At 43.3% G+C, this 12,602-nt stretch overlaps 1 protein-coding gene across 7 annotated transcripts; it reads right to left on the minus strand.

Annotated features, from left to right (window-relative positions):
* Nucleotides 1–1,033: 1,033 nt before the first annotated feature.
* On the minus strand, nucleotides 1,034–12,364 carry ZBTB8OS (zinc finger and BTB domain containing 8 opposite strand). Of its 7 annotated transcripts, XM_075553669.1 has the most exons (8): nucleotides 11,876–11,980; nucleotides 9,148–9,224; nucleotides 8,174–8,198; nucleotides 7,130–7,251; nucleotides 6,829–6,911; nucleotides 4,248–4,300; nucleotides 1,964–2,000; nucleotides 1,034–1,558 (listed from the first exon to the last, which is right to left on the minus strand). In XM_075553669.1, the coding sequence occupies exons 4-8, from the start codon at nucleotides 7,200–7,202 to the stop codon at nucleotides 1,472–1,474; spliced, it is 333 nt and encodes a 110-aa protein (XP_075409784.1). In that variant the 5' UTR covers nucleotides 7,203–7,251; nucleotides 8,174–8,198; nucleotides 9,148–9,224; nucleotides 11,876–11,980; the 3' UTR covers nucleotides 1,034–1,471. The 7 variants fall into 7 exon arrangements, with proteins under 7 accessions (XP_075409784.1, XP_075409755.1, XP_075409763.1 ...); XM_075553640.1 differs by lacking the exon at nucleotides 9,148–9,224 and having other exon boundaries at nucleotides 11,876–12,364; XM_075553648.1 differs by lacking the exons at nucleotides 8,174–8,198; nucleotides 9,148–9,224 and having other exon boundaries at nucleotides 11,872–12,364.
* Nucleotides 12,365–12,602: the final 238 nt, after the last annotated feature.

Genomic DNA, 12,602 nt, shown 5'->3' on the forward strand with positions numbered 1-12,602 from the left:
AGTTACAAATCAAATTAAAACAGCTGCATTACCTACTTTTAAACATTCACATCATTTCGGGCTGTTTCCCTGGACTCCTGTCTCCGTACAGATGAACAGTTTCAATAATTCAAAACCAAACAAAATTTTGTGCTGTACCTTTTCAATATAAATATACTAGCTTTAAAAAGATAATTACATTACATTGGAAGAGTGGGCTCATCTAAAAGAGGTATCAAGTTTTTCCTATGTGAGAGTCTATTGTGCCAGCCTGGCCCATAAACACAAGTGGGATTAATTGACGGGCGGAGAGATGAATGGCACGGTAAGCCTCGCCTTTATCTCTCGCTCTTTGATCATTGGACCAGTGTGCAGCAGCTGCCTTGCTTGTTCTGTGCCTCAGTTTACAGGCTACACTACCTGTGGGACGCCTAGCCTGTGGACTGTGTCGCTGTAAGTTGAGGTCCCTTTAAGACCACACGATTGGAATTTACATCTCTTGAGCTGGGGACTGACTGTTGATGACCTGCCTTACTGTTTGCTGTCTGTGCTGCGATAGCCTAGCTCTCTACAGAGGACGACCTGGTGGCTCTCAAGACTTGAAGGACTGCTACTGTCTCACAACTCTCTCACAGGAGTGAGTTGCACTGAGCCATTTGTACTAGTTTATAATTTAACTGTTCATTTCTTGTATTATATATCTATCTGTATATAATTTAACAGTTCATTTCTTGTTATATAGCTAACTATCTTTATATATATATATATATAAAATTATCAGCAATCTGGTTTTATCTCTCTAGAGAACCCTAATACATTGTGGTACCAGGAGTGGGATACTTTTGTGCTGTACCTTTTCAATATAAATATATTAGCTTTAAAAAGATAATTACGTTACGTTAGAAGAGTGGGCTCATCTATAAGAGGTATCAAGTTTTTCCTATGGAAAATAGAAATGTGTCAAAACATGTGCTTTAAAAAAATGCATGAATGAGAAAAATCAAGGCTTCTCCAGAGCAAATGAAATTAAAAGGTATAAAATGTTTCCATGAACTTTTTGCTGTTTATTTGCTTTAACCAACTTAGAAAAACAAAATCCTAGGCAAACATATATTTTCTCTAATTCTTGTATCTTTTTTTTCCAAACTGGGCTTGGTAAGAACGCGGAGCTGGGAGGCGCAGAGCTTGTGTGCGGAGGCCTGGCTCCCACAACCAGCCTCACTGGGGGAGAGGCCTCCAGGACTGCTCACTCAGTGTTCCAATGATGGGTGCGAGGCACTTAAGGGAGACCCCACCACTGCCACCAAAGAATCCTTGAAGGTTTGACTATTCGAGCAACACTGACCAAGTCTGCTTTGGGTTTCCCAGTTCTGAAAAGTCACAATGTAATTTGCTTTGTTTTGGATGTTTCCATGTGGCGTGGAAGTTAAATCATGGTTATCTTCTCAGAAGGACGAAGAACAGCTCTCCACAGGCACCTCTTCTCTGCACCTCAGATGTCAATGATCACAAAAACTTCTGGCTTCTCTTCATTATAGATCTGCATCGCTGAATATGTTATTGCCTTGACTTCCGTTCCCTGAAGTTTGCGGTTACAGGAAAAAAGAACAATGACATCAGTACCATGAACTACAGCAACAGGTGTTCGAACAGAAGCACTAAACCCATCCTTGGGTCAATTAATTGTGATGTCCAAACCTAGGACCCAAACCCCATGAGGTGTGAGTGAGGTTGGATACAAGCAGACCCGGGAGTAGTACTTTGCTGTTATAAATGCATCTATCATATAACATCTAATCAACCATATCAGATGTGAAAAATCAGAAATTTACCATAATATAGCTAGACAGGTTAGAGGAGCTTGATAAAAGCTTATTTTAAATTACACCGTTTCATTAGACCTAGTTGAAGTTCACTGTCAATATGCTGACTCTACGGTGAGATAGTTAAAAGGCTTTTAAAGACTGGATTTAAAAACACATACCTGAGGGTGCTTGGTCAATGAAAATTCTTCTCCCCATCTTGACAAAGAAAATTAAACATGATTAAGATTTCTAAGATTCAACACGTTTTCCTCTAGCTATTTTACAGTGAGCGTTACAAATGTGGTTAAGCTGCTAGAAAGCCAACACAAGCAAAGTAGACAGAGCAGTGACAAACCCCACGTAGATTTGCTATAGGATATCCTACTGAGGGGCTTGTGTGCACCAGTCATGTGGAATAGGGTTGAGAGTTCACTCACAAAACCTGTCCTCCTGCTTACTTTGGTGGGTTCTCCATAAGTAGTTTCAAACCAATGTTCTGAATTTCCTCTGCACTCAGAGCTATTGTATTAGTTGCCAAAGTCAATTCCAACTCATGGGGGCCCTGTTTTAGCAGAGAACAAACCCCATAAGGTTTTGCTGCTTTGGGTTTTAATTCTTTTTGAGACTACATACAGTAAAACATAAATCAATAGCTTCCACATGTACAATTCAGTAACACTGGTTACATTCTTCAAGTTGCCTAACTCTTCTCATCGTCCTTTTTTTGAGTTGTTCGTCCCCCATCCACATAAATGCATGGGTCTCCCCTAAGGTTCCTCTCTAATCTTTTGAGATGTCAACTGTTCCCACATGTTGTTAGGTGCCACCAAGCTGGCTCCAACTCACAGAGACACTGTATACAACAGAACGAGACACTGTCCAGTCCTGCGCCTTCCCCACTGTTATTCTCATGTTTGAGCCTACCGTCAGTCACCGTGTCCATTCATCTAGTTAGGGGCCTTCCTCTTTTTTGCTGCGCTCTATGAAGTATGATGTCCTCTGGGGACTAGTCTCCCCTGACAACAGACCCAAAGAACATGAAATGAAGTCTCCCCATCCTTGCCTCTGAGGTGCAAATGGCTGTGCTTCTTCCAAGACAGATTTGTTTGTTCTTTTGACAATCCGTAATACTTTCGACAGTCCAGCAGATGTACTCAATGCAATGCATTGTTCAATCTCATCTGTTTCTTCCTTGAGTTTTGATTGTGGATCCAAGACAAAATCCTTGACAACTGAAATCTTGTCTCTTTATCATGATGTTACCTCTCGGTCCAGTGGTGAGGATCTTTGTTTTCTTTACACCAAGTGTCATCCACACTGCAGGCGGCCATCCTTGATCTTCATCAGCAAGTGCTCCCAGTGCTCGCTTTCCACAGCTGTGTCACCTGCACACTGCCAGCTGTTAGTAAGCCTTCCTCCAATCCGACGCTGCACTCGTCTTCATGAGGCAGCTTCTCGGGTAAGCTTGGGGAGAGGATGCAATCTTGAGGCTCACCTTTCCTGACTCAAACCTTACAGTAGTCCTGTTCTGTTCCTACAACTGCTTCTTGATCCATGTTCCACTTCTGCATGATCCCACGGCTATTAAAAACACATAATGCTCAAGACAGACATTTCTTGCCAACTAAGCTACTTACTATTTGGCTCAAAGAAGACTTCAGAGGATCTTTTTGACTGAAGACTTAGAGTTATTTCATGGCAGTAGTTTCAGGGGGTCATCCAGCCTCCAAGGTTCCACACAGCCCAGAGTTGATGGGAATGCACAGTTTGGGTCAGGATTCTTCTACAGAACCTCTGATCACATGTTCAGTGGTGGTAGCCAGGCACCATCCAGGTTTGGTCTCGTGGCAAACTTGGCCACACAGTCCTTTCTCTCTCTCTCCAGTTCCTGACTATAGAGACCAATTGTTGTGCCTTGGACAGCTAGCTGCTTTCTGACTGAGCTCTGGGTGGCTAGAGTCAGAGCAAGAAATGCTGCATGTGCAGCAGGTGTCAGAGTTGAAAGGAAGTGGAAACTGTGATTTCTTACCTTCTCATAGTGGCTGTCAGAAACAGTACATTTGATTGACCCACAGAGAAGTGTAAAATTAAGAATCCCTAAGAAAAGACACGTCAATGCTCTCCACCTACCTGGGCAGAAGGAGCCCTTAATTTATGTATCTAAATATATGCATGCTAAGCATCTATGCTACACACACACACACACATGTATATGTGCTACAAACCAACCAATTAGCTATCAGGTTTAAGAACCAGAAGCAACATTATTCTGACAAGTTTCTGGTCCTCTCAAGCTGAGGACCAGACCCTAGACCATAAGCCTTTGTTCCTAAGTGTCTCCCAAAACTTAGCTTACAAAGCCCTCCCAGAACAAAGGATTCTGTCTTTCTGCCTTCTAGGTCCAGTGAAGAATATAACTAACATTTTTTACAACGTGACACTTAAAAGACTTTCAAAACTTACCCAACTGATCGCAACTTGAAGGTTGTCTGATCAATACTGAGTACTTTGATTTCCTAAGGAGGAAATAATTTTTAAAAAAATGTCTACAGCACTATATACTAAAACACTTCTGGGTCATCACCATTTCTAAAAAATATCATACCACTTTCCCACACAAAGAAAATGAAATGTAACAGCACAAGAAACTAAATCTATTTCAAGGAAATAAAGTTAGTTTTACAAACTTAAGTGAGGCATTCTTGAAAAACATATAGGATAAAAAGAAGTCAAAAGATTCACTTAAGACCCATGTTAGACAGCCAGAATGCTCTTTAGAAGCAAAACTGGCAAGACTTGGTCTCACATACTTTGGGCGTGCCCCTGGAGAAAGCCATCTTGCACAATAAAGTCAGGGGCGGCGAGAAAGAGGAAGACGCTTGATGAGAGTGACTGACACAGTGGCTGCAGCAATGGCTCAAACTCTTGCTTTTTCTTTCTTTCCCACTGAACTGCCAGCCTCCTGGAGGCCTGGATTTTCCCACAGCCACCAGGGACCCTCCAGGCACCTAGAGCAGATTCCTCCACCCTTGTTTGGTGCTCAGGCTTCAGCTGAAGCGAAAGGTCTTGGGCCCGATCTAGGTGATGGCCAAGGCCCAGCCAGCCTACATGCTGGGTTTCCTTGTCCACCTGAGCGGGTCCCTGGGTCTGTGTGGTGTGCCCTCCCCTCCCCCACACCCACCTTCTTGCAGGCAGGACCTCTGATCTCTGACCTCCTGGGGAGAAGCAGAGAGCTGGTGCTGGGACGCAGTCCTGGGTTCAAACTCTTATAACTGGTTCAGGACAAATGTAAGTATGTATGTACATATGTATGTATTTGCACAAATATATATGTATGTTTTTGGACAATTTAAAAAAAAGACCCATGGTAGAGGAAGACAGTATAGAATTTCTACCACTCTCAGTCCACACTCATGGAATCGTGTGGGCATTGAACTCGTTCGTGTGTGTGTGTGTGTGTGTGTGTGTGTGTGTGTGTGTGTGTGTGTGTGTGTGTGTTGGAGCTGGAAGGTAGAGAAGGAATTGTGGAAGCAGGGAGGGCCATCTGTGCAGGTAACCATGTGGAGAAGAGTGTCTTGGAGAGGTTGAGAGCACCACGGAATTTCCATTAGGTTTTACCTTTCTTCACTTTCAGGAAGACTAAAAGCAGCAATTGTTTAAACTGGGCCAACTTGGTAGAGCTGCTCAATCCTTAAAAGGTTAAGGAACTGAAGGAAACAGAGGAATGGACTTAACTATAGCCCTGAAAAGTAGACATGGAGACCGATGACTAGAGCGCTGGCCCTGTGTGCGGAGCCCTGGTGGATGCATGCAGATGCTAACCAAATGTACTTTCTGCGAGAAAGCTGTGCAAGTCTGCCTCAGTGATGATTACAGCTTTGGAAATCCTACAAGGCACTTCTACCCTGACCTATAGGATCACTGGAGGTTCTGCCTCAGGGGCCAAACCCAGGGTCATCAGGCCGAGTCCAACTCACAGTGATCCTTTAGTCCGGGGCAGACTGCCTCTCTGGGGTTCCAGCGGTAAATGTTGATGGGAAGACAGAGCCTCGTCTTTCTCCTATGGAACGGTTAATGAGTTCGAACTGCTGACCTTGTGGTTAATAGCCCAGGACATAACCCACTATGTTACTAGGGCTCCTTAGAGTGGATGGGACTTTTGGTTCCTCAGGGCAAGCAGGAGAATGTTATGTGTTTGAATGGTAGGTGCCTTCTAATCACCCAATTCTATGAGTGACAAGTTTATGATACTGAGACAGTCATACTAGCCACTGTAAAAGCCATCTTGTTGACTTCATGAATGACCTGCCTCTTTCCCTCTCCCAGTTTGCTTAGTTCCACTAGTGATTTATTTTAGTACTCTCATGTTTTCGAGATCAGAGCATTGTAACTATCAACACTGTTTCTTTTGATGTTATAACCTGGGCTAGCAATGCTGTGCCCTGTAACTTTCACTAACTCTAAAGAATAGTAAAATTAGTTTTGCTTTCTGCTTCTCTCTACACTTAAGTCCTAGACAAATGATAAATGAGTTTTTGCCTTTAAAGATGGACTGAAATGTCCACTTGGGACTGCAATCAAAGAATCACTTTTAGATTCTAGCAGTCAGGTTATAATGGAATAAAGACTCTTCTAAATTATGAAGACATTATAGTGGCTGTCGTTTATTTGAACCCACAACACTAAATACAAAATGGCTTGTAGGCCAGGGAAACTCAAGATTAACCGAGAACTCCTCTACTGTCATTACAATTTATATAAGTATCATCTTAAAAATCTATAGTCTTTGAGAATGAGGAGGGCAATGAATGTACAAATGTGCTTTACACAATTGATGTGATAAGAGCTGTATGAGCCCCTAACAAAACAATAAAAAAAAATTAAATCCTGGACAACTTAAAAAAAAATCTGTAGGGTCTGGCAACCTGGATTCTAATTTAAACCACTTGTTTGTTCTACTTTAAAATCTGAACTAAGGGGAAAAAAAACCAAAACCCTGAACTAAGCACTCATTGTTTGCTAAGAAAGAAAAGCCGTTGCTTACCCGGGGGATGAAGAACTCGTCAGCACTGAACTTATACAACCATTCGTCCAGAAAGTGAAACAGAAGGGACTGCAAGTCATCTCCTGCACAGGATCACAAAGACCAAACCGGGCGCTCAGTACCTCTGCTCTCGGAAAACCGGGTGAATTTAGAAGAGCAATGAATTCCTGAGGCAATAATTAAGAAGCGAAAACCAGGTACCTGATCAGCTTTGCGCTTACTGTAAAAAGTGTACCCTCCCGTTATGTAGAACACTTGACTATTGTGATAGCCATTTCCTCCTTGTGAATCAATCACTTGCCTTGAGTTTCAACTTCCACTGTGTGGAGAGGCTCAACAGTCCCGATATCTGTCATGTAGTCAAACATGGCCATCGCACACTGCTCAAACGCTTCCTCCAGAGTAGACCCCCATGCATGTAACCTAGGGAGACATTCGGTAATCCACTAGAATGGTGGTTCTCAACCTGCGGGTTGCGACCCCTTTGGGGGTTGAATGACCCTTTCACAGGGGTCGCCTAAAACCATCCGAAAACACATAAATATTTCACAATATATAATTACATATTATTTTGTGATTAATCACTAAGCTTTAATTAGGTTTAATTATGTTCAATTTGTAACAATGAAAAGACATTCTGCATATCAGATATTTACATGATGATTCATAACAGTAGCAAAATTACAGTTATAAAGTAGCAATGAAAATAATTTTATGGTCGGGGGTCACCACCACATGAGGAACTGTATTAAAGGGTCGTGGCATTAGGAAGGGTGAGAACCAATGCACTAGAAGATGGAAGACTTGACAGAAAAGTCAAAATAGAATCAGTCCGAGGAGAGAAAAATCAAAGGCCTCAGTCAACTCAATGGCACTGAATTGGAAAGTTACCATACTCCCTCAAATAACCAAGATAGGAGGAAAACAATGTTGCCAATATCAACAAGAAACCATTCAGTGGGGCGGGGGAGAAGGAACCGATTGCAATGATGGACACACAACCACACCCCCTTCTTTTCCAGGGGGATGAACAGCAGAAACCATGGGGGAAGGGAGGCGGGGAAAGGGAGACAGCGGTTGGTGTAAGATGTGAAAAAAAAAAAGTGAAAATAATAATAATTTATCATTTATCAAGGGGTCATGGCGGAGGGAAGAGCTGATACAAAGGGCTCAATATAAAGTAAATGTCTAGATAAGAATGAAGGCAACATAAGTACAAACATGCTTGATACGACGAATGTATGGGTTGTGATAAGAGTCCCCAGTAACATGATTGAAAAAGAAAAGAAACCATTCAGCCTTCAATCTTAGCAAATGGCTTTGCACAAGCTCCGGCTATACTCACTGAACATCAGCTGTGTGGTCCAAATCTAAAAGAAAGGGGAAAACCACCAGTGAAATTCTAAACTGGACTTACAAACAAATCACAAGAAAACAACTGTAACATGAAGAACATAATTCATGGCACTGAACTGTACCCGCAAAATGGGTAGTGCTTTGTCTAATATACTTTACCACAATTAAGAACATAATAATTCTAGTTAATTAGTATAAAAACGTCACTCATCCTTACAGAACTAGAAAATGTGGACACCTGACACCTTTTGCTATCCGTTTACCCAGCAAAGTTAGTTGCTTTGTTAAAGCTTTTTTTACTTTCTATTGTGAATTGGGGGAATGTTTGTTTACAGAGCATGTGTTTCCCCTTCAACCATTCATACACTGTGTTTCCTGTCCCTGTTGCAATCCCCACAAGATAACATCACTTCTTCAATTTCCTCCTTGTGTGATGTTTCCTAACCCTCCCAGCCTTCTGAACTTTGTCTCTCACGTGGTTGATCATTCTAAGGAAAGCGATTGTACCTCCCTAGCGTTACTGTTTACCTTACAGATTTCTCTAAATCTGTCTTGGAAGAAGTACAGCTAGACTGTTTAGAGGCAAGGATGTACATGGGCATATTATTAGGGAAGACCGGTCCCTGGAAAAGGACATCACGCTTGGTAAAGCAGAGAGCAGCATAGGTAAATACATATTGTTAAATATCCTGTCAAGCCTGTATTAAGGTTTTTACAAGTTCATGGACAATTGATTAAAAGATAATGGAATTCTTCCATGATTTTTGATGCCCTTTGTGCAAATTCATGGGGATACTCCCATTCTCCTATAACATGTTCCCATTGGATCTGTTATCTCAACATTTCCAGTCTATTATTAATCCATAGTACACCTTCTCTGGAAGACAAGAATCAATGCATTTGAATTATGCTATTGGTGAAGAATATTGAAAGTCACATAGATTTCCAGAAGAACAAACAAACCTGTCTTGGAAGAAGGACAACCAGAATGCTCCTCTCTATCTCACTCACTTGGACGTGTTATCAGGAGAGCCCATTCCCTAGAAAAGGACATCACACTTGGTAGGGGATCAGCAGAAAGGAAGGCCCTCAACAAGATGATTGCCACAGTAGCTCCGACAATGGACTCAAGTGCAACCCCCATTATGAGGACAGAGCAGGAATAGGCCGTACCATGTTTCATTATGCACAGGGGCTCTGAGCTGGAGCCCACTCAACACCACCTAACAATAACATCAACATAGGAGACACAGTTACAGAAACTACTTAGACAACAAGACTGAATAACTGAACCTGAATGCTACGGGTCAAAGTTTTCGGACTAAGTCAATTGACAAAAACACACTTCCTAAAGATAATGTTCGATATTCTAGTCTGGTGAAGTATATTTTACACTCTAAGCTTGTTGAGTAGTCTCTGGGATCTTAAAAGTTTTAGGGAGTAGAGCTGAGGATGTACACTGGTGCAGATAGGAGCTGGAGGCACAGGGAATCCAGGGCAGATGATACCTTCAGGACCAGGGGTGTGAGGGGCGATACTGGGAGGGTAGAGGGTGAGTGGGTTGGAAAGAGGGAACCGATTACAAGGATCTACATGTGACCTCCTCCCTGGGGGACGGACAACAGAAAAGGGGGTGAAGGGAGACGTCGGACAGGGCAAAATATGACAAAATAAGTTATAAATTATTAAGGCTCATGAGGGAGGGGGGAGCAGGGAGGGAGGTAAAAAATAGAAGACCTGATGCAAAGGGCTTAAGTGGAGAGCAAATGCTTTGAAAAGGATGAGGGCAATGACTGTACAGGTGTGCTTTACACAATTGATATATGTATGGATTGTGATAAGACTTGTACGAGTCCCTAATAAAATGTTAAAAAAAAAAAAAAGCTTTAGAGAGGCCATTCCAGAAGCAATGAATGGTATTTATCCCTCAGTGGCACACAGACTAAAGCCATTTTTTAAAAATAAAACCATTTTTAAAGCAAGAAGCAATTAGTCCAAAGAGCTAATGGTCCACAGAAGTCACAGCTTCCTCTAAACAGAACAGAAGAACTAGATGGTGCCCCACCACCACTACCAACCACTTTGACCCAAGATCACAAAATAAAGTCGCAATTACAATGAGTTTTTTTTTTAAAGAACAAAAGTCAAAGTGAAAAAAAGAAAAACCAAGGAGATTTAGTGAGAAAAGATTGTAGCGGTTCCAAGAGGAATGCCCTGCGAAAACCTAACCTGAGGCATGTGCTACTGGACAGATGCGCTCCTCAGAACAATCAACTATGTACCACCAAAAGGGCCACAGTTGCTGGAAACCAGATGAACGGGAATTGGGAAAGTGTTGACACATGGCAGGGACTGCAACGAATGTCATGGAATAATGTTGAGCATGAACTATTAATTAGGAAATGGAATTAACTATGTAAACTTTCACCCAAAGCAGGAAAAATGGTTGTTGTTGGTTTCTAATAAGTGTAAAGAGAGATACACACTCCTACACTGCTTGTGTGGGCATAAATCGATACAATCTCTCTGGAAGGCAACTTGACAGTAACAGTCAAGGTAAAAAATGCACATATACTTTGCCAAAGCAATTCACTGATGACATCCAGAACTTAATTCTACACATATAAGAGTACTACTACATGCACAGAACAATACATATACAAATATATTCACTACAGCACTGCTTTGACTGCAATAGCAAAAGATTGTAAACATTGTAACTATTCAGTTGGAAATGTGTCTAAGTGGTAGAACATCTTTGTATGTAACAGAAGGAAATGGTAACGCCACTGGCTCTAGAGAGATGGATTAAGTGGAGAGGGATCCCGAGCGAAAGTTTGCTGTTCACTTTTGAATCATCTGTATCACCTTATATTTAAAATAATTTTAAACTTTTTCAGTTTGAAAGAGATGCACAGGGAGCCATGCTGGGTCCAGAAAGTACAAAACCAGCATGAGACTACGGGCAAGGGGATTTCATATGGTGGAAAATCAATGGAGGATTTAAAACAGGCAAATAAACCCTACGGTCGTTCCCCAAACCACATCCACGTAGGGATGACAGTGTAATGATATACTCTAAACTCAGTGCCACCGAGTGGATTTGTTAGGCAGATAGGCATGCGTCAATGGACATCCCATCCCTGCCTAGCTGCCTAACAGATTCTGACACACAGTGACGCTACAGAACAGAGTGGAATCTTCCAATGAAAAAGTCGAGAAGCCAAGGCAGTTTATCTGCCACATCTAAGGGACAAAGTCCGTTCTTGTGACTGACAACATATAAAACACCACATCGGAACCTTATTTGACTTTTCCAGTACTCTCTCGCCACACAAGCTAATGATTCCATCGTTAAGGTAGATACATAGGGTGGCTGCCGCGCAAATCCCAGAAAACACGGCTCTTTTTAGAATTAACACACTAATATCACATGAGAAACGATCAGCCGTAGATGAAAGAAGTTCAAGAGACTGTTTCTGCGGGAGGCCAGGGTTCCCAACTCTCGGGCCAGGTGAAACTTGCCTTCAGCATCACCTGAACAAGTAAGATTAAAAAGAGTCCGCAAACAAGGGCAGCTGGGGAGCCGCCTACACCCTTGCGGGCAGGGTGACAGGCGAGGCCGAAGCGTGGGCTCGGGAGAAGGGGGCGTGCCTGTGCCCAGATCTGGAGATGAAAGCCACCTACTCACACTCATACTTCCGATTAAGTGGAGGGTATTTGGCCTTGACCGCCTTCTGCTTCTCAGTCAAATTGTAGTCCCTCACATCTTCACTTTCTTGCGCCATGACTGCCGGGATGATCACTCCACTTCCGCCCTTCCCGATCCCGACTTCCGCTGCCGACGCCCAGACCCGCCACTTAAAGGGCCAGGACGCCAATTTCGGAGAAGCGGGCGTCGTTTGGTTCCTCAGCCTCCCGTCTAGGTTCCGCCACCAGGAGTAAACCTATAAAGGGCCAAGGACTCCTTCTGAGCTTGCTTCAATCGTCCTTTCTTAGAAACGAGCTGAAGGGCGTAGGAGTACAGGACACCTGGATCAGACATCTCTAGCCCTCAAAGATCAAGCGTTCCCCTCTCCATCGCTCCCAAAACTGATAACTAAATGACAATGTTCTAAGTTTATTTGAGCACTTTGGTAAAAATCATGAACAGCCACTAAGAAAATGGCTGCCCCCAGAAGAGTGCGGGCGAAACAGCTCCCCCGACCCCGCTCACGTGACCCGGGGCGTGCGCACTTCGCCAGCCCCCGCGCGCGCGCAAACGAAGGCAGGCTACTCGGCCGTGTGGGGGAGGGGCCGAAGCGCGCGCCACGGCCCCGCGAAAAAGCACCTCCGCGCCCCTGGATAGGCTGCGAGCGCGGCTTCCCCGCCCACCCGTCCTTTCCCTGCGCTCTGATTGGCCGACGTTTGCGCGGCGA

The sequence above is a fragment of the Tenrec ecaudatus genome, chromosome 1, assembly GCF_050624435.1.
Source record: "Tenrec ecaudatus isolate mTenEca1 chromosome 1, mTenEca1.hap1, whole genome shotgun sequence".
NCBI classification, from domain to species: Eukaryota; Metazoa; Chordata; class Mammalia; order Afrosoricida; family Tenrecidae; genus Tenrec; species Tenrec ecaudatus.

Coding starts and splice junctions, on each gene's coding strand:
- ZBTB8OS (XM_075553640.1), bottom strand. CDS start 11,972: ATGGCGCAAGAAAGTGAAGATGTGAGGGACTACAATTTGACTGAGAAG. Junction 7,252..8,173: donor GACCACACAGCTGATGTTCA/GTGAGTATAGCC, acceptor ATGTCTCCCTAG/GTTACATGCATGGGGGTCTA. Junction 1,559..1,963: donor CATTGACCAAGCACCCTCAG/GTATGTGTTTTT, acceptor CGCAAACTTCAG/GGAACGGAAGTCAAGGCAAT.